This window comes from Oryzias melastigma, linkage group LG16, assembly GCF_002922805.2.
Source record: "Oryzias melastigma strain HK-1 linkage group LG16, ASM292280v2, whole genome shotgun sequence".
Taxonomy (NCBI): Eukaryota; Metazoa; Chordata; class Actinopteri; order Beloniformes; family Adrianichthyidae; genus Oryzias; species Oryzias melastigma.
Genome location: NC_050527.1, coordinates 15,563,572 through 15,591,131, shown reverse-complemented (window position 1 = coordinate 15,591,131; position 27,560 = coordinate 15,563,572). Strand labels below are relative to the sequence as shown.

Sequence of the window (27,560 nt, the reverse complement as noted above, 5' to 3'; positions counted from 1 at the left end):
CTGCTATGTTGTTAGCTCTTTTCAACAGAAAATTTAAATGAAACTTTGAACTGCTTGTATTTTGTGATAAAAATTACTTTAGCTAAAACGATAAGAATTAAAATATGATTATTAAATCTTTTTATGTTGAATCAGTTGAAGTCAGAGTATGAAATTAAAATCCGGAGGGAAAGACATGCAAAGGAATGTGGTTCAGTGCGATGTGTTGTTTGACATGTTGTCAAGTAACTGATAAGACTCTATAAACAAATGAGGGCGGGTGTGTGTCCCATAAACAAAAGCCAAACACCCAGTAGCCCCGGAATCGTCTCTCAACGTAGTTCTTTTCAGGATTTGTAACCATCTACTGAAAATCCCTCAAAAATTAGATTTTCTGTGATTTGAAAATGTCTCGGCTGTTGTTGCTTTGTGTGTTTCTGGCTTCCTTCAGCTACATCTCCTCTACAGAAGTCTGCACTAATACTCTAATTCCAGGAGCTAAAGGTAGGTTAAGACGTATCTGTGAATCTTCTAAAACTAACCACACAAAAATGTGTAAAACAGGAGTTTTAAATGTAAATGTCTACGTTTTAATCGTTTAATCTGAGGAAAACGGGCACATTCCACTGTATAAAGGAAGTTGAGCTGTTATAATGTTTGGTTTTCTTAGGGAAAACCTCCAGTGGTTCAGGGCTTCTCTATGTGATGGTAAGCAAAACAGCATTCTAGTTTATCCTGTGGTTTATTAGCTGCATGTCTACCTACTCATTAACTAGAAGGGAATGCCTCCCTGTGTGTGTGTTTCTGATTTTACAACATCCAGTAGCTTGCTCACCTGCTGATTCAGTCTGACAGCGCTAATAAAATTCAGAGTTGAGCTCCGCTATTTTTTTTTTCTTTCTTTCTGGTGAGTTCTCAGTTAACATCCAGGGTTCTGCTCAGATGGAGCCCCCCTGGGATTTTCGTCAAGGCGGTGGCCGTCAGAAATGGCAAAAAATCCATCACAAGTCAAAAGGTTGATCAAGTTTCACAGTTCTTTGCTGCAGAAGGAAAAACAGCACGACTTTTCTGTCAGCTTTCAGAAAGCACAGACATTTGATGTTGGGGCATGAGTTCCAAAAAGGGGGTGACTTTAACACTAAGTCTAGTTTCTCAGCATTTACACTGATTTTTTTATGCACTGGCCAGAAAGTCCCATTGTGTCAGAGTGTATTTAGACAGCTGCCACAAGACTGAACTGATTATTTGTTCTACACTCATCCAGATAGCACCGGCCGCAGAACCAGCCTCTGGGTGCATATTTCGTTGGGCGTTGGACGTGCTCTTTCTGTGTTTCGGGCTTCCCAAAATTCTTTAATTATTTGCTTTAACTCTGAGCAAACCGACTTTTATTTCTTTTACTGGTACACTGACTAATTTACTTTTAAATTGTTTTGCCAGCATCATCCTTTACAAAGCTGGCAGGATGGTGGAGGCATTCGTTTGTTTATGTGTAATGAAATCAGAGCGTAGGTTCACAGAAATGACATGAACAGGCAATTCATTTTGGCTGGATTTGGTTAGTGTAAACAATTGAAAAATGTAACACTTATTATTAAAATATTGGTGTGAAAAATCACTTTACATTGTGATTATCTCCAGACATGCAAACTCAGAGGGTTACCAGGATCCCACCTCCATCCTAGCAGCTGTTTCGACTCAAGTGGTTCATGCTTTAGTGTCAATATATGCAACAAATGATAGAGACCTACTCTAATCAAATGGTGTTTTTAACATGTTTTTGTGGACTATTTCTAATGATGGAGGACATACATAAAAAAGGGAATCCTATAATTGTATTTTTTTAGTATTTATTTATTACAATCTTTGTAAATCAGGAGCTCCGTGCCAAAAGTCACACCCACAACTCAGAGACAAATTTCTAGTGAACCTCTGCCACTCTAAAGAAACTTTTGCATGTCCTAAAAAGGATACAGTTTTTTCTATTATTATTATTATGGCTAAAAGCAGCATAACCTTTATTTACTATAAGACTACTCTGAGCGATTTTGAAATAGGTCAATATATGGTCAATGGGAGACTTTAACATCCCTTTTCATGTCAGTTTGTTTTCTTTGACACTAGTCTGTGGTTCAAAAGCAACCAGACAGTTCACAAATGTCTTAAATGATTTAGAGAAGCAGGAGCAACAGAGCAGTGGAACACAAAGTCCAGACTTTGAGTTCAAATATAAAGTGCCAAAAGTGAGGTTGATTTGCATGTTCCGAAGCTCCAAATATGCATAATCGGTGAGCAATGTATCACATTTTCACTAAAGAAAATTGGCTTTTGTCAAAGTTAACTGTGATGTTGCAGTGTCAAGAGCTGCAGGCAAGAGCCCATTAATTTTCTTGTGCTGTTTTTTTTTTAATCTAGGAGACCAAGGTGAGACTGGAGAAGAGGGTGATCAGGGGAAAATTGGGAAAAATGGACCAGCGGGACACTCAGGTACTGAATTCTCCCTCTGAGAAAGGCTGTTTAGGTCTGAGCTTTTATTATGTTTGATCAATAATCGTTAATTCATCAGTCCATCATCTATATCTTAACTCTTTCATGCCTGACTTTATTTCATATCATATACAAAAAGATGATTTTTCTTCTCCAATTTTTAAATCAACATTTGTGTCATTATTGACAAATATATATATAAAATAATCCAATTCAGCATCGTAAATGCTTAAAGAAGCATGTTAAATAAATGAAACAGTTTGAAAAAATGTATTTTTAAAGTTTGATCCCTATATTTGAAATAGTGTTTCTCTCTACTTGTGGTCTTCTGTCCCCTCATATCAAATATGCTGCCTCCACCACTGTATATTTCTAATATATAATTTTTTTTCTTTATTAAATGAACCCCCATTTTTACATTATTTTTGCACCAAATCTAAGAAAAAAACTGGAGGACTTAAACAAAAGGAGAATTAATGAGTGGTTTGGCTTCAGATTTAAATACAGAAGAAAAAGTTGTTAATTGCGGCAAGACATCGACGGGAACCCACTTTACGAGGTTTCCACAATAGCTGGTGAAACAACTTTCCAAACCAACCAGCAGTAAAAACATCAGCACACAGTGACACACATTCACACACAACACTACAACTTCACATCAGGCCTGTGTAAAATAAAACTCTTGTCATCTCCAAATCTGAGGTGGTGTGTTTGCTTCATGTGAACTTTTTACAGCTTTTCAACTTTGCAGACGTGATGTGACAGATTTGACCGCTCAAAATGGGTTTTTGATCGCTCACAGAGAGCCGTGAAAAAAGGCTCCTATGCGTTTGTAACTGTAGTATGTCAGCAACTCAGCAGATGACACATGTATTCTTAGTTTCACTGTAGACAGAATTACAGGAAGGAGTTGCTGAAGGTTAGACGGAATCCATGACTGCTGATGTTGGCCAAGAAAATCTGTTTCATTGACCATATTAACCTGGAGAAACTGTAAACTGGGCTTTGTTCAGAAATAATGCAGACGCCACAGTGTGTGCTATTGGCAAGGGAGCTGAGGTCATGGAGAAATTAGACCTAAGGTTATTTTTCCATTTTCCAGAAAGCTTTTGAAGTCAGATTTACTCTTTTATGGAACAATATAAAAAAAAAAAAAAAACGTGAGGATATGAAACTTACGGTACATGAGGTTAATCCCGACAAAAGAATTTGCTGCTTAAGATGTTGCAATACCTCTTTTGCTTGTGGTCAGATTTGCAAATGATTTACCCAAAGAAACATTTTCAAACTTTCCAATGTTTTCTTTACGTGAACATTTTCACTGCTAAAACTCGAGATCTTGCTTTAATTGCCGTTTTTTTAACACATTTTCTATCAACATATTAGGTAGATGTTTTCCACTAGAACGTTTTTACTTGTTACATTGACTAATGTGGATTTCCAAAGGCTTAGAATCAACGGTGAGTATGAAACTATGCATTATAATGGATGGTCTATGGATAGTGGAGGGTTCTATTAAACAGTAACACAGATTTTTGATTGAAAGTAATAAATAGCAACAAAACAAAACGAGGATTAGTGCATTTGTTTCCTCATTCAACATCTTATTTACAAAGAAATGTGTTATATAGCAAAGTTTTTTGTGATTCCACTATTTAAATTGAAAAAAAAAAAAAAACTTTTTTTTTTCCTCCCACTGCATTTTCACATGTGTTTTACAGTTGGATTTGTTAAACTTTTCATCTTCTGACTGAAGCTTTAAGCAAATAGAAAAGGAGAACAGCTTCTGGATGCAGTCGCCAGCTTTTTACTTGGTTTAATTGTCATTAATGTATGTACGGCACTAACTTTACGTCAAAACTGTATGAGGTCTTGGACTTCTTGCCTTTAAAATCACAGAATGGAGCACTGCACTGTTAAAAAAAAAAAAAAAAAAGACACACAAGCTTCTAAATATCTGCTTTTTAACAAAACATCTCAGCAGCTTAAACATTCTGCAGCCCAGAACCGTTGTTTTCAAGATTTGTTACCATCCACGGGAAAAATAATCTCAGACAGAATAACTTTATCTGTTTTTAACATCAAAAGTTTTTAGTGATCTTTACATTTAAATTATCAAATACTAATGTTCATTTTCTTTCATTTTAGATCATCAAAAGGTAAATAGATTTAAAAAGTAATTCCTGGTTCCTCACAGGGGTTTTAAAAAGATTCCAAATATTAGTGGGTGTAAGAAATGTATAAAGGATATTAAGCAGCATAGAGAAATAAAAAAAAGTTTGAACATTTAGTTAATTTTTGATTTTCACAGGAAAAGTGATGAAAAGAAAAGAAACAGCGTAAACCACCAGTAAAAACACCGTGAAAAATAACACATTTCAGTGTAAATTCTACTCCTCCTTTTTGACTTCCCATAATACAGAAGCATGGAGCAGCTGCACTTTGCAACTACTGTAAAAAGCATAAGTATTAAAAAAAAAAAAACAACAATTCCTTATCATGTCCTTGAAAAAGCTCCAATAACTCACAAATCTGAGGATACCAAGAAGTTGCTTGATTTCCTGCTGAAGGAAGCTAGAGAAATATTCAAAGGTAAAGCATTGACTAAGCTCCAAACACTGCATCCACATGCATTCAAAGCAAACTCTAACAGTTACATCAAGATTTATTGTTGCTGCTTTTCCCTGGCGCTACGTGCACACCAAATTTTGCTCAAGGTGTTCACACTGGACAAGCAGGGAGGGGCTTCATCTTTTTCTACTGTTCATTTCTTGGTTCAAAAAGTGGGGCAAATCTGGTGAATCTTGATCCAGACTTTTATTTTCACACCTCTATTCCGTTATATAATTCCAGCCGGGCACAAACCACAGTTATTCATTTCTCCTCCATGATCAATTTTCAAACAGTTGGCACTTCTGTGAATTAAAAGGCATTCGTGCATTACTACCAATCAAAGTCCTTTATTGGTCAATGTAGCCGGATTAATTATTAGTTTTAATGGCAAAACTGATGGTAAAATCTTGCATAGCTACAAGTGAACAGGAGAGTTTTGAACCCAAAAAGTGCATCTAAACACACGCTTCAAAATGTCTTCATTTCTTAAACTTAAACAAATGCTTTGGTAAATTTAAAAAAATATATATATTTAGATGCATGCTTAATGATGCATTCAAATTTCAATGGTGTAGTTTAGTGCAAAAAAAATAATAATAAAAATAAAAAAACAGCGAATCTGAACATCTCAAAAATACATTGGTTGGCTATGGTTCTGTGATACTGCGCACTTTAGACCTTAACGTTTAACATGTTTTTGGTTTTGACCTTTAAAATCGTGTGAACCTCTTTAAAACAACGTAATAATAATCCATTAAATGAATGTTCCCCTTTTGAACTGGCTGCTAAAGATTGATCATAACGAGCCACAGGAGGCATGAAGTCAGTAAGAAATCCTCCTCATCCATCAGCAGCTGGTCAACCTGTTCGTTAAACCGGTTGGAGAAGTGGAACTTTATAAAAAGTGGCTGTAATGATAGCGGAGACTGTTATCTGAACATTTAGGCAGGCAGTTAAACTGGCAGGAGCAGCTCTGCCAATGCAACATCAATCAACCTTTTATCTCTCGTGTTTACCCTGAGACTTGAAGCCACACATTTTGGATGTGATAACTGTGCTCCATATCTTTATACGTCATCTTGAACTTTCTTTCTGATGGATAAATCATAATAATTTAGTGAATAATTTAAATCTAATGAAGTATTTTTCCTTTTTTGTCCTGTAGGAACCCCAGGGGAACAAGGGATCAAAGGAGAAATTGGACAAACAGGAAAAATTGGAATTACAGGAGAAAAAGGTCAGAAGAAATGCATTATAAATGTCAATTATGCAAATTTGTGTTTACAAAAATTGCCTCTCTTCCCCCTTAAATTTTCCAGTATATTTTCAAGACACATACAAAATTATATCATCCATCTTTACAGTACATAGAATGTAGTGTTTTTTAACCCAACTATTCCATTTAATTATGTTTCTTGCCACATCTCCAGTGTATCTGGTGAAAACACATTTCACAAATGATTCCAACACTTCAGAAAAACATTTGGATTGTCTTCGAGAACTTTTAGGTAAATATTCTATGGATAAAAAAAACATGTTGGAACCAGTTTGAAAGATAAAATCAAGTTTAATTATAAAAAAGCACTTGTCATGTATTGCAAGTCATGTATACAATTAAAAACAGACAACAAAATACGAAAAAGGGGAAAAAAATCAGTAGGTTGTAAATCAATGTTAGGGTTTAATATTGTATATAAAAAAAAGCAATTATTGTTGCATTATGTGAGAAATAATGTGGCATTACTAAATTAGATTATGGCCAACAGAAGGTTAAGTGCATTAGGTGTGTAGTATATCACTGCCAAAGTAAAACACAGTGACAGTTGCGGTAGAGTGGGGTGGACAAAATCTAAATTAAAGCTCTTTTAAAATTTTGATTAATGCAGCAAAACCCTTAAAACTCACAAAGTCCACCTCAAATTGACTAAAAATGAAATAAAAGTTTTTAGAATGGCCCAACAAAACAAACAAACAAACAAAAAAAACGGATTAGTAGAATTCTATTATTGATGTTTTGCACTGGTTGTTATTTACTTTTGAAAGTCCTTTCTCATAATTAATTAGATGATTTTAAAAATATATATTTTCTCTTGCTTTGTAAAGTGTAATAGAAATATCTGGAAACCAAATGTCAAGTGTTTTGTGAAAGATATTGCTGTGCTGTGCCTGTACATAAAGTAGGTGTAAGACAGGTTTTTGGGTATGTTATCTTATATTTAGATACAAATAATTTTAATATTTCCATGTGAAACAGATACTGTGTGTCTAGCTGTGTCTTTATTACCATTTGAATCTGCAGAATATTACGATTCTATCATATAATAATTCTGATGACAGATTTTATTCAAAGCTACCTGGGTGTAATTGTTTTATAAAAATGTGTTAATTGCATCTTTTTTCATTGTTGTATTGTAATTTATTTGGTAATAAGGCAACACAAAGGGTTTTGTTGAGAGCAGTTCTGTTTATCAGTTAAATGAATTGAATACATATTTATTTACAGTCTGTGTCAGATATGTTTCTATCAATTCTCTAGATTTGGTGCTTGGTATTGTCATTGTTGCTCCCAAATAAAGAAAAAAACATTTGTGTTCGGAAGGTTGTGAAATTCAGAAACTGCAGTGGATGGTGGTCAGAGTTACCAAAAAGGTGAATACCATCCAACAGGTTGATTAGGCTGGAGGACAACTAGAATTAGAAACCAGGAAAAAGCCTTTAACAGATGTGGGCTCAGTACCAATACACCAACAGACTCGCTGATAAGAGCTGGGAGAAAACATCTTAAATAGAGTCAGGGTGAGAGGAGGTGGGTTGCAGGTGTGCCAAGGGACCCCACCAGTAATCCAACACACTTGTAGAGACAAAACAGAAAAACAGCAGAGAAGGCCTCAACACAGCATTAACAGAATTAACCAGTAGGGGGAGACAGAGGGGCAGGAACGTGCCAAACCATGACAGGTTTATAGAGCAGTAGACAATTAACTCGAAAAAAAGACGCATGGTTACACTGCACATTTTAATTATGATTTTACGGAAGACGACCTCTGACGACCTTGAATCTATGTCTCTATAGGTGACAAAGGAAACAAAGGTATGGCAGGCCCTCATGGATTGAAAGGAGGACCTGGTAAGAGGGAAATATTTTATTAGACATTGGTTTCAAAGAGTCTAAATGATAACCTTGTTTAATTAACATCTAATTTAACACTTAAAAATTACTAGAAGAATGGAAGATGTACATGAATTATGACTGAAGGTGATCTGATGGTGTTAAAAGCTTTATTTGAAAAAACTCCATAGAACTAAAAAGAATGAGAAATAAAGAAATTCATATTTAACTATGAATAATTAATTTAAAAATATAGAAATACTATAAAATCATCACCAACAGTGAATGCATAGGCTCTGATGACCTCTTTTATCCCCATAAAGGCACAGCATGTGACTGTGGGAGGTACAGACGCGTGGTTGGACAACTGGATCTCAGTGTAGGCAAGCTTAGAAACGCTATCAGTTTTATGAAGAATGGTGAGTAAAACTTATGTTTATTTTAAATCCTGTTCTGGTAGATTGTTCTGAATCTATGAAACAGCCTGTATAATGCTATTCTTAAGCCTTTCAGAGTAAACTATATCCATATATATGATCATATATTACCTTTGGAACACTAAAAAACGTTTTTTAATTAAATATTAGTTATTTTTGCAAACTTTTTTCCTACCCGGAAGTAAGACGACTCGATCTCTGAGGCTCCGCCTTTTGCTCCTTGTATGTGCCACCCATTTCACAAAATCGTCCTAAAACCGGTCTCTGAGTTTCACTCGCAAAACCAAACATCTAAACTTTTGCAAAACAAAAATGTTTTGCTGATCACCACAGAGAAATTGGGTGTGTGTTTGTTAGCCTGGGTACGGAGCTGGCAGTGCAGACTCCTCCTGGAAGGGGCTGTTCCCAACTTTGTGACATCACAGTGTGTGGATCCAGTCGTTTTCATGGATTGGGTGGAGCTGGTGCTCTATGAGCAGGGTTTCAGAGGAATATTCAGAAATGTGTGAGTGGATGTACTGCTTAGAGAGTGTTTTTCATGAGAAATTAACATAATATACTTAAAAGCTCAAAAAAGTTGAATTTGCAGGATTGACCCTTTAAAAAAAGTTAAGCTTACTTACTGTATTCACACAAGAAAGTTACCTACCATATTTTTGGCAGTCTTTTATTCTTGTATTCGTTTTCATAAGTTATTTTCAGAAACATCTTTATTCACTTTGGTTTTCACTACTGACTTTTCACATCGCGTACGCTAAAACTATATATGTTTGTATTTTTACAGCTTTACTTGCATTTTTGTGTTTTTTGCTTTGATTGTTCCATAACTGGACTCAAGTATTACACGTCTTTTTTGTTGTTTATATTTTTGCTCTTTTTTAAAATGGTCATTTAAAGTGGAACTGAAAATTAGAAAATCATAGATTTACTTATTTACAATGTCAAAATAAAAGCCTTTTAATAAATATTTTGAATTTTAAGCAAATTACTCACTCATTGATCGATAATTTGTTTAAATAAATTGATTATTTCATTCGTATGCAGTTGTTTTGGGCTTAAGGGAGACAGAGGAAATGTACTACTTCCTTGTGAGGGAGGCCAAGACCTTCAGAGAAGCTTCAGTAAACTGCAAAGTGAGAGGGGGCAGTTTGGCCATGCCAAAAACCAGCACCAGCAACCACCTCATGGCGGACTATGTCAATCAGGCAGGCCTGACCAGGGTCTATGTTGGAGTGATCCAGGATCCAAACAGGAACACGGTGAGTCTCAATGAGCCACAGACAATAACAATGGTGGCACCATATAAATCGTGGTACAAAACTTGATAAGAAAAGCTAACTAAACTCAGGTAGTGTCCCAAAGAGATTTTACTTTTGTTTTTCTCATCTTCAGAACGAAACAAGCAGCTACATTTATGCAGACTCCAGTCCTCTGCTGGGGTTCTCAGCCTGGAGTCAAGAGGAGAAACTGTCTTCCAGGCAATCCCTGAACATCAGCTCCAGCTGTGTGGAGCTGCTAAGCACAGGAACATGGAGTCATGTGGAGTGTGACTCCACCATGTATTTCCTCTGTGAGTTCCTAAAGATCCGAAGAAGAGGAGCCGGAGGAAGAGGAGTGCCTGCAGCAGCTTCATTGCCTAAATAAAATAACTTCAAGATAACTTAGGTGGTTTCATAAATAAGGTTTGTACTACTGTTATGTACCAGTTTAAACACTTTTTTTTAATGGAAAAACTGTTAAAAAAAACTAAAAAAATCATATATCTGGTCCTTGGATCTACCACATTTAACCAAGTGATGTTTTCTGATATTAAAAGTGCCTAAAGTTGATAAGTTCTTGTGTTTTAGCTGGACAGAATTGATGGCAGAGAAGCAGACCCACATTCTAAATACAATTTATTTACAATTTATTCACCTAACTTTAATTTTAAAAGTCAACGGCATGAGGAGGCTTTTTTAACTATGGCAAGTGTTACTTTCTATTTTCTGTATTTTTATAAATATACAGTCTTAATTATTATTATTATGTGTAAAACAATGTGTATTAAAATGACGATTGCTTAAATCTTTTTGATGTTTTAACAGTTCTGGCCAAACTAAGGGGTTCCAAACTATTGCTCTAATTTGGTTTCCGAAAATATTTTGAAATGAAAAAATCTCTTGACAGTCCTTCTGACCCGACTCTTGAAAGGAATAAACATAATGTCTTCCTTTAATAAAATGCTTGCTGCATTCATGCCTCATTGATGTCCCTTTGCTGAAGTATGTATTGCTGAGTTTCCTTTTATCTCTGCAATGTGTCATTCAGATTAGAGACAGTCCTGTTTAATCTCTCTCATCTCATGAATTTTTGAAACATGAGCTGATTGTGCCACCTGCTGGACAGAGTAAGTTAGTGCAGATACATACACTCACCAGCCACTTTATTAGGTGCACCTTGCTAGTATCAGATTGAGCCCCCTTTGGCCTTCAGAACTATCTTAATCCTTGGTGGCATAGATTCAACAAGGTACTAGAAACATTCCTCAGAGAGTTTGGTCCATGTTGATATGATAACATCATACAGTTGCTGCAGATTTGTCTGCACATCCATGATGAGGATCTCCCGTTCCACCACATCCCAAAGGTGATCTATTGGGTTGAGATTTGGTGACTGTGGAGGTCATTAGAGTCCAGTGAACTCATTCTCATGTTCTAGAAACCAGTCTGAGATGATTCCATCTTAATGACATGGAGTCTTAATCTGCTGGAAGTAGCATCAGAAGATGGTTCGCTGCGGTTATAAAGTGATGGACATGGTCAGCAACAATACTCAGGTGGACTGTGGTGTTGAAACCAGGATCAATCGGTACTAAAAGCCCACAGCGTGGCAAGAAAATATATCCCATACCTCTACACCAGTCTGAACCGTTGCTACTAGGGTTGAACCAAAATATCGAAATTGCGATATATCGTGATATTTAGCCCTGCGATTGATTCTCGATTAAAACTGAATTTTGGAGTCTTTTGTTTATTCAAGTAAAAACTCCAAATTTGAAAAAGCTTAAAAAATGGGTGGACTCAAGTCTCCCTGTTCTGCCCCCTTCTGTTTCATCCACTTGCTGACAAACAGATCCATGAACGTCTTTGTTTTCCTCATCTGAGCTGGAATCTGGATCAAAACTTTATGGATGGATATCTCCAATTTTGCTCACTTTTTTTGTCGAACTGTAATGTTAACTTTAGGATGTGAGATCCTGTACGCTTGCGGGAGAGGGAGTAAACAAAGATTCCATGAGATATCAGCGTGGGGTTACAATACATGAATCCTTATCAAATTGCACCATTGAATCATGTCCTTCAGTTTTGTTCAACCCCTTAACAGCCTATCAATCCCCCACTTTGAAAAAAATAATGGACAACTTTTAGCTAAAATACTCAACCCAACTGTTAGGGGTTGAATAACAGGCTTGAAGGTTGGACTGCTCTTAAGCCAGTGAACCACTTTTTTTCTCTGTAATTTAATGTTCAATATGTTCTCATAACAGATGGCTCACACTGTTTGCACTTATGGGGCCCTACCATGAAAATTCTACTTTTTCAGGTTTTAAGTCTAATTTTGATCTGTTCATGCATTTAAGAGTAATCCTTTAAAAACATGCGCTGTCTGCAGCACCCCCTCCCATACCCATGAAAATGAGCGGGTGGAAACATGCTGACGTAAGCACGATGCCAACCGCTCCCTCCAGGAAAAATCTTCCCCTGCCCTCGGGGTTGTCCAAGATGGCGGCTGAATAAGACGTAAGTCACTGTTGCTGTGTGCCCAAACTTTTTTCGGACGGTTTTAACTGCTTTTTTGGAGCAAAAAGAGGAAAAAAACAGCTGTGAGGTGATCCTTAAAAGACTTTGGTCTCGTTTGTGCTACTTAAGCATGCCGAAATCAGCTCATAAAAGATCAAACGCTGCTAGTACGCCAGGATGCCCGTCAGCTAGCATTGACCACGACTACGATGGAATGACCGTTGATAACCTCCAGGTAGATGAAGAGGAGGAATTCCCATCCCTCCCGGTCACTCCTTCTAAGCCTCCGATTGCCAAAAAACTCATGGCGCCAAAGTTCTTCCATGTCTGATGATTCTGTTGTAATTCTCGCTGATTTGATCAATGCTTGTAGTGATGCGCTGGAGGGAAAGGTGCAAAATGTTCATGAAGAAATTGTGGATATAAAAAAAAAAAGTGTGATCTTCAATGAAAAAACATTGCTTCGTGTCTGAGTCGCGTGACGGAGCTTGAAGCTTAATGGAGTTCCTGAACAGGAGACAGAAAATTGTCGAATGAAAACTGTTCGTGTTTGCCAGTGGATTCTACCTCAAGAAAAAGACAAGATTCCTGACTTTATCCATGTCGCGCTTCATGTGGGAAACAAACGGAGCACTGATTCCAGGCCCAGAGCAAACATCATCCGTTTTACAGCAAGAAGACACAGAGATGACGTCTGGAGAGCTGCAAAAGGCAACATCTTCATGAAGAGGGAGGGACCGCACTTCACTGAAGACCTCTGCAAAATGGACCGAGACAAAAGACAGAAACGCATGAGCAAGGGAAGTCTGCCTACTTCATTGCAGGTCAAGGTTTCATTGAAGGAACTGAGATTTCTCCAGCAGCTGAACCCAAAGAATAAACAAAAAATTGATAAAGTAAGTTATGCAGAATTTGTAAAAACATTTATCAATTAATATTCAACTTTGTATGGACAAACAAAGTACACAATATTAAAAAAAAGATGAGCTGTGAACGCCGTGGGATCTCTCATGCGCCAGCCGTGCAGCGCTCAGGACAGACACTTCATACCAAGAACTAAATTTATTTAGAAAAAAGTGTTTCCATTACAGTTTTGCAAAAAAATGTCTATTTCGATACGCCCCAAATACCACCTCCTCTAAGCCTATAACTTTGTCCCCCCTCCTATTTTTTTTTTTTTTTAATTGTGGTGTTTCCATTGGGATAATTTATTATCAAAGCTCACAAATCCAGACTGAACAATAAGATGTCAGCAGATGAGTTTATGTACCTGTCTGTTTTCCTTCCAAAAATGAACGTGGGATTCTTTCCCAGAGTCCTCCCTTCTCCCTTACTCTGCCTTTGTTGACACTGGACAAAGATAGTATCTTTCTGCAAAGAAGGTTCACTCTGCTCCAGAAACCCAATACCACTTCAGGAAGTGTTTGAGAGAAAAGGGAGCATCTGTTTTTAGATTATCATTCTTTTGCAGCAAACACAACAGATGAAGTAAAAATACCTGTAGATGTTATGATAAATGATGTATTATTCAAAGAGACAAAAGTAAAAAATAAAAAAAATGTCCTGTTTGTTATTTACAACTATGTTCCTGCCAGTTTACCACTGACTTTCTCAGAAACCCACAAAGCCAGTCCTTTGACAAACATCTGTGAATCCAGTAGTAAAAATTAGCATAAATATTTTGTTTGTTAAACAGTTAGTACATTTAGCTATAAATCACAATAAATAAAGGTAAAATTAAGATTATAAAATTTGTAAAAAGCTAAGTGGTTTTATCAAAAACAACCAGTTGATAGCACTAAAAAAGAAAATAAAAATCAAAAGAGCAGAAAACAACTTTAAAACAATATATATATTTTTTTATTTTACAAAACTCTTGTCATAAATAATGGAAAATATTAAGGTTTAAAAAAATCCTGTCGTGGCTAACTATAGAGACATTTTGACTAGAAAAGGCCACAAAAAAAAAAAGAACAGTGACCTGCTGGAGGTTAAATCAACATTGGCTCATATAATCTAAGCCCAGGCTAATCATTGACAGCGGTTTATCACAAGAAACTCTGCTTTTTAACCATAACAACCCAGCAGTTCAGTAAAAATCTGTCATTTATTGGACATGACACTATATAAGTGTTAATTCAGTAACATTTGTGTTCCTTTAGAAGTCTCAAGTGAAATTAAAACATGATAACTAAACAAACTAAAGCATTTTTTTCTTTTTACTTCAATGCAGATTTTTGCTTGCAAAAAATAGACCTTAAAACTGATCATTTTCAACATTAACTCTTTCGTTTTTTTATTTTTTTAAGCAGTTTTTGATCATGTTTAGGTCTATGTAGATTTAGGCTTTCCAACACAGTCAAGGAACTTAAATCTCCTTGGTTTGGTTTATGTATGTCTCCTAGTCTAACAAAACTCATTCAGCTTCTGAGCTCGACAGGGCCTTCAGAATGAGTCATTTATTTGAATTGGGTGTGTTGGACAGGTAAAAGAGTTAAAACACGCTGGGCAGGGATGATTGAGAAACAGGATTGGGAAACAGTGAGTAAATCCTAATAAGAAAACTGCTATCCTTCACTGAAACAGGGCAAAGGGACGTTTGATAAAAGCACAACAGTGGACATCTCAGATAGTTGGCAATGATAGCTATCAATTACTGATTATGAATGTGTTGAGAAAAATGGAGTAAGTGGCTCATATATGTTAAACGTGTGTCTATTAGACACATTCATAAGTTTAATTTCGAAATATAAAAAAAATTACCATTACTTTTCTTTTAGAACCCTGGACAAAAACAAGCTTTCCCACTTATTTCAGACAGAATACTGATTTATTTGACTTCACCAGACTAAAATGTACCTTCAAGACCAAAACACTTTTCTAATGTGTTTATAATACACCTTTTAATTCAGGTATTTGAGTTGCAAAATGGAAATTGAGATCTGGGATTTTCCGAGACGTCCCTGAATGCAGCATCCGTTTCCAGGGAGTGGCCGCTGCACCTGTCCGACCTGTTCGAAGACACATGACTCCGCAGGAATTTCTACCTGTGCTCCCGTCCTTTGTTTAACGGGTATTTTCTATTCGGGGAGACAAAGAATTACACGGAGAGGGGAAAAATGTCGGAGCCAGCCGCTAATCCCGCCGCGGCAAACGCCGCCGCTGCCCCAGTTGACCCCGCTGCCACCTCCTTCCCGACGGCCACCATTTCTCTACCTCTGGGTTTGGATGTGTTCAGGACTTACTCCGGAGTTCTCATCTGCATAGAAATAGTAAGTAATTGAATGTTTTATTCTATGGTAATGCACATATTACATATATATTACCAATATGTAGTTAATCTGTGAGGATTTGGGTGTTTTTAACTGCATTTGACAGCAGAAATTAAGACAAATATAGCTTTATGAGGGCTTTTGCAGATATCTAATGTAAGACTCATATATTTTATTTAAAAAAATGCAAAAGTAGACCGCAAGTGAGTTCTAGTTTGTATCTACAATATTGTGTCATAAACTTACAAGGTGACCTCTGCACTGCACTTCCACGAAACATCTAATCTACCAAGTATTTGACTATTTATATTGAAGCCTTTGTGGAGAAAAGAAAGATAATGTGTAGGAAACAGCCAAATAATTAATTCCTGATCTGTGGCTGTTATCAAAGTGTGAGCTTAGCTGTTGCTAAAATTTAGTTCAATGAACTTGCCACTCATTAAAATGTGCAGAAATTATGCTAAAAGTTGCTTCTGTGAATAAGAAAACTGACCTAATATGGGTTATTAGAGAAGACACTTGGTTTCAAAAGTGTCTATGTTGATCATAAAAATACTGCTAATATTGTGTAATTTTCTTTAAAAAGTGTGCCAAAAGAAGCCGTTTTTAAATTATTGGCCAATTAAAATGCAATAACACGTCATGATAAAAATCTAAAGGCTTACATGACATAATTCATTTGTCAGCTTTTTGAGTGCCTAAGGCATTGACTGCCCATAGCAAAGCAAAATTGAAGATGAGATCTCGTTTCTGTCTCGTTTACGTCTCCTAGACATGAATGAGACGTGTTTGAGACAACACAGGCTTTCTCACTCGTCTCGATTGTTTCTCCTGAGAAATAAGTCTCACAGTGAGCACTGTCTGAGATCTCAAAATTCTCTCACAACTGTCTCTTCTTGAGATCTCAGTTAAGAGAAAGATGAGACGTATTTCAGAGTTATCAAGTATGTCTCAATTTGTTCTCTTTACTTTCTCAGCTGTCTCAGTCATTTGTATGCATGGTTCTGTCTCTTGTTGCTCAATGAGGCCTCGTTTAGTCTTTTCATTGTCTCAGCAAAAAGAAAAGTGAGACCAACTCAAGTGCTCAAATAAGTCCCATTTCTTTCTTGCACATGATCAGTTTACAGAAACAAATCAATTATGATGTATTTATATTCAACTTACAAAAGTTGTCTATTCCTTACACATTTCACAAAACTCATTCATATTTTCAAGCTGAAGTCAAACCATTACTGTAAGACCTGATGTGCTCAAAAGACATCTTTTTGAACTTTAAAAAACGTGAAATTTCAAGATAAAATCGCGGCGTCAATTTAATAAATTTTCATTTTAACAGTTGTGTAGATTACACTTGGGATGTTTTTTTTTTTCCTTTTCTTTTCAGAAGATCACAAAGGTTTTAGATGCAGATCCACAATAGTTAAAAGGCACAATATAAATGTATATGTCTTGTAAAATATATAAAAATAATATTGGAACTATAATATCGCATTACATTTAGCCAGTAGAAGAAGAAGAAGACGTCGCAGGGGAAAGTACAGGAACGTTTTGCAAACAGCGACTGAGAGAAATGTCCATTCACGGTTTAAGTTGCAAGTTTTGTTCCAGCCGCACAGAGACTACGAGAGGTAAGAATTTTAATTATTTGGTGTGAAAAATATTTCACAGTCAATGAAATTCTTATATACAGTCAATGGCCTAAGGCCATGCTAACTGTTATAATGATGTATAACAGTTTTCAAATAGATCCTGAACACAGCGGAAGTTAATAAAGTGGAACATCAAGGAGGAGAACAAAGTTAAACATTGTAGGAAAAATGTCCATATTTACCTCTCGAGCTGCATACATGCTCTAAAGAAAATGAAGGAAGTGTATTTTTACTTAGAAAATTATACAAATCATTCAATAATTATTGATTAAAATGGACTATTCTATCAGATATTATAAATTTTAATTTAACTCAAACTGTAACTGTAAAATGATCTACCAATAGTTTTTTAAATCAGAAATAAATACACAAAATAGTGAGTCTGTGTTGCAGCCTCTTGTACAAGTATATGAATAAATATATTTTGTAAATGAACAGATGCGCACAAAAGAATACAATTACTTAAACTCATGTTAATAAGTTTAGATTTGTTAATGTTTTTCCACCGGGACACAACGAATTACGAGAAAGGTTCAAGCTTTTGAAACTCTCTGAACTGCTGCGAGAATTAGTCTGCTGAATTTAAACAAAGACCATTATGGCTTACATGTATCTCCATTCCTGGGGTGTTTGATTTGGTTCTTATTTTGGCTGTATAGATCCTGGTGTCCCCTCCCTCTTTAATAGAAAAGCTTTTCTTGTGAAAAGTGCAAATTATTCTAAAAAAATGAACTTTATATTTAGGATAAAATTGTCATGTTCTTGCTTTTCCAGCTCTGTTTTTGCAGTTGTTGCACAGCAGTAAACAGGAATCTCCCCCTATCCAATATGGCGTCCAACTTCGTTTATGCAACAAGCTAGCCTAGTGACTCTAGCCTATATACCTCATTGGTTGCATCCCACAAGGATTCCCTTTTTTTTTTAGAACTTTGCACTGTTAGAACTGTTTTTCTTTTGGAGTAAGTGAGAGAAGAACACATTCTATAAAGAAAGCCTTATTAGTCTGCAAATGGTCAGTGTGGACTGAAAAAGATGAAGCATTATCAGTACATACTGGGTCCCATGTTATTTAACTAAAACAAAAGTATTTAATTGTTTCTTAATCATTCAAGGTAGCATTTTAAGTATAAATTAGACTCATATAAGCAATAAAACAAAATAAATATTTCATACAATGAGGTATTTCTTGTTCATATGTTCATTTATTTTTACCGTATCCAGTAGAGATCTGGAGCAACAACTACATCACCACATTACCACTGCACACTGCAAAGGCATATAGTTAGATTCATTCACAACACAGTAATTTGATCTTACACATCTATTAGTTTTATAATAAATGTTTTCCGGTGTGTCAACTTTTGTGCAAGCCCAGTGTTTATGTATGATTATACTGTACCTAGAAGCTGTTTGCAGACAGGAAAGGGAGGCCAAAAGTACTGAGGGGATGTAGAAACGTTAAAGTCAAGGGCATGAAAACTGCTATGAAAGGTTTGTGTGTGGTTGTGGTTGCAAACTATGCAGTTGAATAGGGACAAGGTTAAAGCAATGCAAAAATACCCACACATTTGAGTTATTGAACAAAGAAATAATTATGTCAGTTTAGACATGGAGGAGAGTTTTGTTTGTCACATTATACTCTCAGGAGTTATTTTTTACAGTACTTTGAATAAAACTGTCTATATATTTCTATCCATGTGCCCCATCTGTTGAATTCTAATTAATCTTAGCCAATTTTTGACATTTGTAGTCTCACCAACTCATTTTCAAATTCAGTAGTTGCCATGTTTGGCTATGTGTAATAAAATATTAAAAATTGTTGTGCATCAATTCATAGTTTACATAAGTATGGAAGTCCATTTTGAGGAAAATGTCCTCATTTTGAGTCATTCTGAACAAATTACTTACATTTTCAGATGTAAAACTTTTTAAACTAAAGCCATGGCCCCATGGCCTGGGGGTCATACGCGACCCGTTAAACTATCTATCCTAGATGATGCACCACAAATACATTGACCTTCATTTAGGTGCACAAAGTTATTCTGCGTAATAGTGATGTTGGAAGTTTTTTGTTTTTTTTGTTTTCTGACGTTCATGTGTGTTTTCTGAGTCAGTCATTTTTCTGATCGTTCCATCATCACTAATCTTTCATCTTTCCCTGAGGGTTATCAACCCTTCGGTGGAGTTTAATCGAATACATATATATATATATATATATATATATATATATATATATATATATATATATATATATATATATATATATATATATATATATATATTAAATAGAAATTAAAGCATGTATTTGTCCAGATTTCATGTTATTTCTATATCTTACAAGGTGGATTACCACAAAGCACCACACAACCCTTCCTGATCCAGCCGTTCTAATGATGCATTTACACCGGATGCAATTTATTCATCAAATTCTGCCACCTCTTTGTTGACATGCGTCTAATTTACTGCTCGATGCCTTGACGACTGGGCCAGGGAGCAACCACCAAAGTTTTTCTGGACTTCATTCTTATTCACATTATGGAAAACATGGATGATGTTGAGCGAGTAGCTTCGGTTTATATGTTTTGGAGAGTTCTGCAGAGGCGCTGGAAAGCACGTCACCATGTCTGGGTTCACCATTAAGAGTCTTTTGCCGTATTATTCACTCCTGTTGGCCGTTTTAAACATTACTTCTGTCTGTGGCCCAGCCTGAACATAAACTTGAGAGGGGAAAAATAAAATAAAATTGGGGGATCTTTTTATTATTGTTTCAATAAAAATAAGAAAAACATTAAGGAGCTAAAGCACTTGCGCCCCCTGTGACAGAATTAGCAGGTCAGCATAGCAAGCTCTGTTGCCCAACAACCGGCAGCCTGGACGGCATCACATGCTAGTTCTACCAAACCCCAGGTTGCGGAGCTCGCTAACTCGCTGCACTGTCCACCGTGTGCGATTTCTCCAGCTCTATGGGCTCTGTGACAGGCTGGCGACCTGTCCAGGGTGTATCCCGCCTTCAACCAACAGTAATCTGGGTTGTTTCCGGCAACTCTGGTGCCCCAATGAATGGAAGTTCAGGGCAAAAATCCCATCATTGAGCATCCATTTCGGAAGTATTTTTCTACTGGAGTTACTGAAAACATCACGTGCCCAAAGCTGAGTCTCCAATTATGTGTCAACCTTGCGGCACTGCGCCCAATAGTCAAATCGCGTTGCGAGACTTCAGATCGTGTCTGAACATTGACAACCGTGCTGCGTGAATCGTGTCCATTTGAATGCACCATAACACATTGAAAAACTTTATGTGGCGCACGAGTCAAAAAGTTTACCCACTCCTGCCCCAAAGAAACATAGAAGTAAAAAAATGTACTGGTTTATCGGACTCACCAGAAACCAGTACTATTTTTTAACTTCTACGTCCCTTTAGGGATTTCATATGAAACTGTTAAGTTTGACCAAAAAAAGGTTGACTGAGGAAGTGCTGCATGCTCTGGTTTAATACGTTTTCTCTTTTTCCAGGTTTTTGGTGGCCTGGTTTGGATTCTAGTGGCTTCCTCCAATGTACCTGTGCCCCTGCTGCAGGGCTGGGTGATGTTTGTGTCTGTCACCACCTTCTTCCTCTCCTCAGCCTATCTTGCTCTCCTCGTCACCGGTTTAGCAGAGCGGATAAACACAGACTGGAATTTCTTGGTAGGCAATGTAGTATTTACATTGTTCTCTATGTTTGTCAAACATAAAAAAATTCCAACTGATTGCTCTTTTTTTTAAATTTTTTACCTTGCATCCTGATATGAAAGATTTATCAGAATGCAACTGAATGTTAGATATTTACCTTTATACTAACTAAAGCAGCTTACAGCAGGGCAGGCTTTTTATTGCTTTAGTTTTATAAGCAATCGACATATTCTGTACAAAGAACTGAAAACTGCAATAAAAGCTAGTTAATATCAAACAGATAACACAACACTTTCAGATTAGAGGATTAAATCCCATAAATTTGAAAGCTAAAGACAGATAAGTTGTTCTGTTTTGAAGATGCTCAGTAATCAAGCCTAAATTAAACGTGAAATGTTTTTGACTACATCAAAGAAACTTCCTTTTAGCTTTTAAAGACACAAACTTGGATGTTTTTGAGTAATTTCACTGAGGGAACTCTGTCAAGTTTGGGCCCTCAGACAGTCCTGGCTCCAGCACTGCTCCAGAAACTACAAAAGGCGCGTAGGGTTGTTTGTGTTCGGCTGAACAATGAGTGACACAGAAGATGAGCTCACACTTAAACCCAACAAAGGCCTGCCTGTACTTCCACCGGCCTTGGAGTCAACAAACTCTCGTTAACCTTTCTTGTATGACACTCCCCCGTCTGACTGCTTACCTGTTTTGTCCTAAATTTATATAGTTTACAGATGACAATTAAATGTAAAGTTTGTTTGTTTGTCAAAAGTGAAAGGTTGTCTTGAAGATGCCAATGTACTGATGCAGTTTTCAATGCAGAAAAGATAATTAAGAGTTATGTGTTCCTTCATGCATCAGTCTTTAAGGCTGAAGGTCCTAAATGTCTTCATTATTTATTTATTTATTTTTTTTTGTCCCACCAGGATTTATTTTACCATTTCATTGCATTGCTGTTCTACTTTGCTGCTTTTGTGTTGGAAGCAGCAACTACAGCTTTGGCAGATCAAAATGTGATTTTGCGTACATCCAAGCAATACCGCATTAATGTGGCAGCAACGGTAAGTCTCTTTTATGGTATGAGTGCTGAGGTTGAAAGGATTCTTATTTGTTTATTTATTTTTTAATGAATACAGGAAAAAAGTTAACGTTATTTAGAGTAAAGCTTTTAGCTGCTGGAGCACCCCAGGGCTTAGTGTTAAGACCCCTTGAGTTTGCCATGTACATCATATCTATATTTACATACAACTGGGTTCTCATTTCACTTTTGTGCAGACTATATTTTAGTCTATTTTTTTTCTCCAAATGATACTACAGTTCTAATAAGTATGTAATCTTGTTCCATCAACATTTTCACACAAGTAAAGAATCTCCACTTTTAATTGAAACAGGTCAAGGCTGAACTTCTGCACCTGTAATGCTTCCATTGATTCAAAAAAATTAATGAGTCCAACATGTGGAAAATAAAGCTTTAACAAAACTTGCATGCACCTGATGGCTTAAGCCAGGAGTGTCCAAACTTGTTGCAAAGAGGTTCAAATGTGGTCAAATGCATGAGGGCCAACCGTGCAGCCTGCATTCTTTGAACTCTTATCATAACATTAAATACAAATGAGCTATTTATTTAATTATTTTATGCAATGGGATACTTTTCAAATCTTTGCATACAACAGAAATATGTCCAAATACATTTTTACCAAAATTACTGTGAATTTCTGATGTGAAGACCAGTCTGTCTGAAAAAAAAAACTTGTTGTCAACATTAAATTTGGGTTTATATGAATTGTTATATATTATTCCTGGTTAAAAGCTCACTGTAAATTTATAAATTTAAATCATGTGAACAGGAAAATCCTACACAAACAAATGAATCTGTTCTTCTTGTTTGGCCCTTAAGGTTCTGAAGGTCAAGCAGTCACAGGTGGTTGCTACAGGTTTTCAACGGCTTATAACATAATTTAGCCAATCACAATCAAGAAATCATAGTTATTAGAAAGGGATTATATTGATTTAAAGACAGAAGCCTGCAGACGGGTAGACATTTGAACCACATTTGTCCCACAGGCGGAACTTTTTTATCAAAAGTCTTGCTTGGACCTATATTTCTCTTAGAAATTGCTCCTAACTAGTCATCGCTTTTTTTTAACTCTATAAATTCCTTTAGAGGTCACAGGACTGTTGGAGCCTAACCCAGCCACTGTTGGACGAAGGCGGGGCTCACCCTAAACCGGTCGCCACTGCCAGTTTGTCGCAGCGCTAGTCATCCTCATCTGCTGGGAAATTTTCACAGATAGTCAAAAACTCTGCTTTTAACTAGTCCAGCAGGCTCAGATTAATCAGTGGTGATTAACCTTCACTCTCAACCTGCTGACTTCTTAAATTGAAATCAATTTGCTTTCCAACAATACAAAGTTAGTGTTTAGTGTTAGTATTTTTAGATTTGTGATGTATACCCCAACTTCTCAAATTGACCCTTAAAAGACTTTAACCTGATATCATTATTAGTTAAAAAGTATTTTATTTAAAATTTTTCTTTAAGCTGAAAATTCTAAAGCCTCTAGAGGGAAATAAAATTTAAAAGATGTAGTATTTTTTTTTTTTACTTCTATGTCCCTTTAGGGCCTCCGTACTGTGTCATATTTAAATAATTTTTCCTTTAGTGTATTTTTAAATTATTTTTTTAATGACACAGCAAAAAATCTTGTTCACACATTCACATGTCAAAGCTAAACTTTTTGCATTCTTGGTTTTAAAAAAAATAAAAACAATTTAACATATCAAAACCCTGAAAACGTGTCTCCTGATGCAACTTTTTACCAAAGATACGTGGTTTTTCTGTCATGTAAACAATTGTTTGGAATTGTTTACAGGCTGCTGCTAATAGGTTGACAAATTAAAGAGAAAATAATCAATTTAAATGCTCATGACAGATCTGTTTAAAAAATGTTAAGTGAAGCTCAAAGTTTGCAAATTACATGAGAATTTTAAATAATTTTCAAATTTAGATAAAAGAAAGAAGCTTTCTTTTTTTTTAAAGCTAATTAATGTGGTGTATTGACCTGCTCTCATTCTGTTCTAGATATTTGCATTTGTTGTGACGCTTTCCTACGGCTGCAGTTTGGTGATGGGATTCAAGAGGTGGATGAAATAACTGGGGAAATGACTGTACAACTAATGCATCTTTGCTTTGTAACTTCTACGCATCCTACAACATTTGCATCATACGTCAACAAGGTCAACACAAGAAACATTGAGACGAAGCATCATCAAAGCCATGTTTCACATATAAATTATCAACACAAGATTGGTTTAAAAAAATAAAATTCAACTGAAAAGTTGCACTTTACATTACAATACTTTGGAATATATTTTTGGTCTTTATTTTCCTTGCAGCAAAACAGTTATGGAAACGTCCCCTTGTAAATAAAAACCTAACATTTGCTGCAAAAAGTGTGAAAACATCTGTTGTTGTTTTTATTCAGTGCTAAAAAAGTAAATAAAGTTAGTTGGTGCTAAGGAGGTAAAGACTGCAGATTCAATATGACTACATTTCAATCTGATATTTAAGCATCCTATTATACTTCGCATTCATTGTATTTACTGTACTGACTGTTGAGTAAATAAAATAAAACATTTTCTTACTATGTATTACTAATAAACTGGTGAATTTTGTTTGTTTTAGTGATTTACACCATAATAAAATGTATTAGTTAACCAAGTTACCTAAATCTGTTGTGAATATAGATTCTACTAAAGCCTTCTCAGTTATTTAAGCAAATGGGTTTTACTATTTAAACTTTAAATCTTACTAAAATTGGTTATGTGTATCTTTTATCATGTACATTTATTGGATTAGGTGTCTGTTTATTTTGGTGTATGTTTTATTTAGTGTTAATGCATTATTCTACCATTTGTTTCGACAATGATTTGACATTTTATGATTTACACTTTTTGTAATCTGTCTTGTTCTTTTCTAAACTAAATTTGCTTCTTTTGACACATTTTTAACATTTTTAATGTATTTTTAAAGAAGTAGAAGCTGTAACAAAAGATGTGAGTGGTACATATTTACTCTCTGTGCAAACAATTGTTTGTTTTGAGAAGACTTAACAATGTCATGGTTGAAAATGTACTTCTTGGCTTGTGCTCAGTTTTGTAAAGCTTCATTTAATTATCTAAATGATGGATTATGGAGAATCATTGTTTCTTTTAAAAAGAATAAAATGTCTGAAAACAACCGCATTGTGAAGCAACATATTTCTTATAACCAAACAAGACTGAGCCAATCGGAGCTTTTTATTGCTGCTGTTCTTGTAGTAATTGATGTTGTAGTTTTCAGTTGTACCGCTAGGTGTCACTTGTGATCTGAAATTGAACTTTTTTGGTGGCATTGTTTATAAAATACAACTTTTTAGTTTTTTAAAATTAACCTTATATCACAATACAGGACTGCCATTTAACCTGTTGCGCCCAAAACTGTCAAAGCAAAAATAAGTAATTATTTAACCCTTTGCTCCAAAATATCTTTTTTAGTTCAAAACCTATTTCGTGGGTACTTAAGATAATTATTTATTTATTAAAACTGCAAAACCTTGGCTTAGTTTTCTCGTTAGCGTGAAAAATGTGTTTATGTTGTCTCTACACTCATGTTGTGAAGTGGCAGGTTCCATATGCGGAAGTCTTCATTCTTTCAAAATAAAATGTAAGATCTGTGTAGCACATTCAAATTTCTTCGATCGGTGCCATTTAAACATGTCTATCTTACATTTCATATAAGCTATATGAAAGAGTATTAAAATGTTTTATCAAATTGCACAGTTTGTGGTGGATTCATGTGCCTAAACATTTTTGAAGTTTTATTTAGTCTCTTATTTTGAGACGCATAAGCGGAAATTGGTGTTTCATTTGCCAAATGCTTGACTTTCATCACCGTTTCGCCTCCTCTTTCTTCAGTGCTGAGGGAGTTAGGAGCAGAATAGTTGGGAGTACGTGTTTACCTGTTGTGATACGTATTCGAATCTTATCCTGAGTATTTTTGGGATTATTTCTCACTATTAGACAGACTTCTACTGACCGTTTTTGCCATTCGTGGACATGTGAAAGACGACCGGAATGATAGTGGGGGATTTAAACGTTTTTCTTTTCGTTCCGAGGGTCTTCGTTTGATTTCAGTCATGCAGCACTGAAAGCAGCACAGAACCCAGCTGTGCTTTGAACAGACTGATGTGAAACCAATTACTATTATTGTTCGACTTACCAAATACCAATACAGTTTTTTTTCGCGGGGTTTTACTGAAAGTTTTCTCCAGTTGGAAGAAGTGTTTTTTTTCCACCTCGCGCGTGACGAACTGAAGCGGCTCGCGGAGTCGGGACTACTGACCAGTGGAGGCTGTCCTGAAAATGGAGGCTGTTATCGAGAAGGAATGCAGCGCACTCGGAGGACTTTTCCAAACACTTATCGGAGACATGAAAGTAAGTCGTAAACAGAACTGATGCCGGTGTGAACCAAAACAACCATATGTTGGTTACATTTGTACAGCTCCAGACTATAGTAACAGGTTAACCAGAGTGTGTTAAACAACCTCAGGTTAGCTCAGCTGAAATCACCACAGCCTTACTATTGTTTTATGATAGTCTTCATTTCATTTCAGTTTGCTTTTTATATCATCGTATCTCATTTTTGCAAGGTAATAAATAGAATTTCTGTCCTCAGCTCTATGCTGCTCCCCTCCAAAACAATAGGAAATAGTTTGAAGCAACTGCAGCAACCACAGTTTCAGTCCCGTTGATGCAGATCAACAGCATATAGATGTGGCATTTTGACACAGCTTAGCCAAAGAGACAATTAGGAGATTCCACAGCTGTTGTAGCTTCCAGGAGGAATGTGGGAAGGTTTTCTGTCAGGACAGAAAATTACCCAGAGGGAGTCGAGGCTTTGGCATCTGCAGGTCAAATGGCCAGCCAAAGGGGGCCACTGGAGTCAGAAAGTTATTAAGGATGCTCCAAAGGCATTGGCGCCTCCAAATGTTCACCCCATCAGAGATAAACAAATGCTTGGAGTGTCTGTTCTGTGTTCACATATAGGGATACCCAACTAGCCCATTGGCCTTACCTTCACTCCTCCCTAGCTTCACATTTTTAAAGGCTAAAAGGACATCTGCGAGGACCTGAACAGTTAGGACCTCAAAGACTGCTTTTAACTTTTCTACCTTAAGCAAATCTATCTTCCATCTTGTTGCAAACTAGTGTCCTTGGTTAGACAAGTTATGCGATATTAAAAAAAATAAAGATTTAATATGACTTTTAGAATTTTTACTGGGGACCTTAAAGTTCCATGCTGATGAAAATTGTGGTTTTTGATGTTTTTAATATGTCCTTATGGCATTTTTCTGATGATGACGGACGTGTATAAAGAAAATTAAGATATTTCTGTATAAAAAGTGTTGTGAATCAGGAGCAGACAAAAAAAAAGATGTTTTAAAAAAAGGGGTTGTAACAGAAAATGTGCAAGACAAGCAGCAAGCTTCCTGGGGCCCGTTTCAAGAAGCAGGTTCAACAAATTTAGAGTTCGA

At 36.1% G+C, this 27,560-nt stretch overlaps 3 protein-coding genes across 11 annotated transcripts in view; all 3 read left to right on the top strand.

Moving 5' to 3' along the window:
• Positions 1 to 7: 7 nt before the first annotated feature.
• Positions 8 to 10,856, top strand: colec10 (collectin sub-family member 10 (C-type lectin)). 2 transcript variants are annotated; one of them, XM_024267712.2, is made up of 7 exons: positions 8 to 483; positions 2,395 to 2,466; positions 6,245 to 6,316; positions 8,153 to 8,206; positions 8,512 to 8,607; positions 9,670 to 9,884; positions 10,018 to 10,856. In XM_024267712.2, exons 1-7 carry the CDS (start codon positions 387 to 389, stop codon positions 10,267 to 10,269), a joined length of 858 nt encoding a protein of 285 aa, XP_024123480.1. In that variant the 5' UTR covers positions 8 to 386; the 3' UTR covers positions 10,270 to 10,856. The 2 variants fall into 2 exon arrangements, with proteins under 2 accessions (XP_024123480.1, XP_036071962.1); XM_036216069.1 differs by lacking the exon at positions 8 to 483 and adding an exon at positions 530 to 687.
• Positions 10,857 to 13,114: 2,258 nt separating this feature from the next.
• On the top strand, positions 13,115 to 25,225 carry mal2 (mal, T cell differentiation protein 2). Its single transcript, XM_024268276.2, has 4 exons — positions 13,115 to 15,676; positions 20,839 to 21,009; positions 21,915 to 22,049; positions 24,068 to 25,225. The coding sequence occupies exons 1-4, from the start codon at positions 15,524 to 15,526 to the stop codon at positions 24,137 to 24,139; spliced, it is 531 nt and encodes a 176-aa protein (XP_024124044.1). The 5' UTR covers positions 13,115 to 15,523; the 3' UTR covers positions 24,140 to 25,225.
• A 679-nt stretch (positions 25,226 to 25,904) lies between these two features.
• The window catches only part of LOC112143363 (protein MTSS 1), a 40,711-nt gene continuing 39,055 nt past the window's right edge, over positions 25,905 to 27,560 (top strand). For all 8 annotated transcript variants that reach the window (XM_024267278.2, XM_024267282.2, XM_024267276.2 and 5 more), the window contains exon 1: positions 25,905 to 26,460. In XM_024267278.2, coding sequence (XP_024123046.1) covers positions 26,389 to 26,460 — 72 coding nt within the window. In that variant the 5' untranslated portion in view covers positions 25,905 to 26,388. The remainder of the gene's footprint in view (positions 26,461 to 27,560) is intronic.

What these genes read in the sequence shown, in the direction of transcription:
- colec10 (XM_024267712.2), top strand. Translation starts at nt 387, where the DNA reads ATGTCTCGGCTGTTGTTGCTTTGTGTGTTTCTGGCTTCCTTCAGCTAC. An exon ending in TGGACCAGCGGGACACTCAG is followed by an intron (nt 2,467 to 6,244) that starts GTACTGAATTCT and finishes TTTGTCCTGTAG; the next exon opens with GAACCCCAGGGGAACAAGGG. An exon ending in AGGATCCAAACAGGAACACG is followed by an intron (nt 9,885 to 10,017) that starts GTGAGTCTCAAT and finishes TCTCATCTTCAG; the next exon opens with AACGAAACAAGCAGCTACAT.
- mal2 (XM_024268276.2), top strand. Translation starts at nt 15,524, where the DNA reads ATGTCGGAGCCAGCCGCTAATCCCGCCGCGGCAAACGCCGCCGCTGCC. An exon ending in TTCTCATCTGCATAGAAATA is followed by an intron (nt 15,677 to 20,838) that starts GTAAGTAATTGA and finishes CTCTTTTTCCAG; the next exon opens with GTTTTTGGTGGCCTGGTTTG. An exon ending in GCATTAATGTGGCAGCAACG is followed by an intron (nt 22,050 to 24,067) that starts GTAAGTCTCTTT and finishes ATTCTGTTCTAG; the next exon opens with ATATTTGCATTTGTTGTGAC.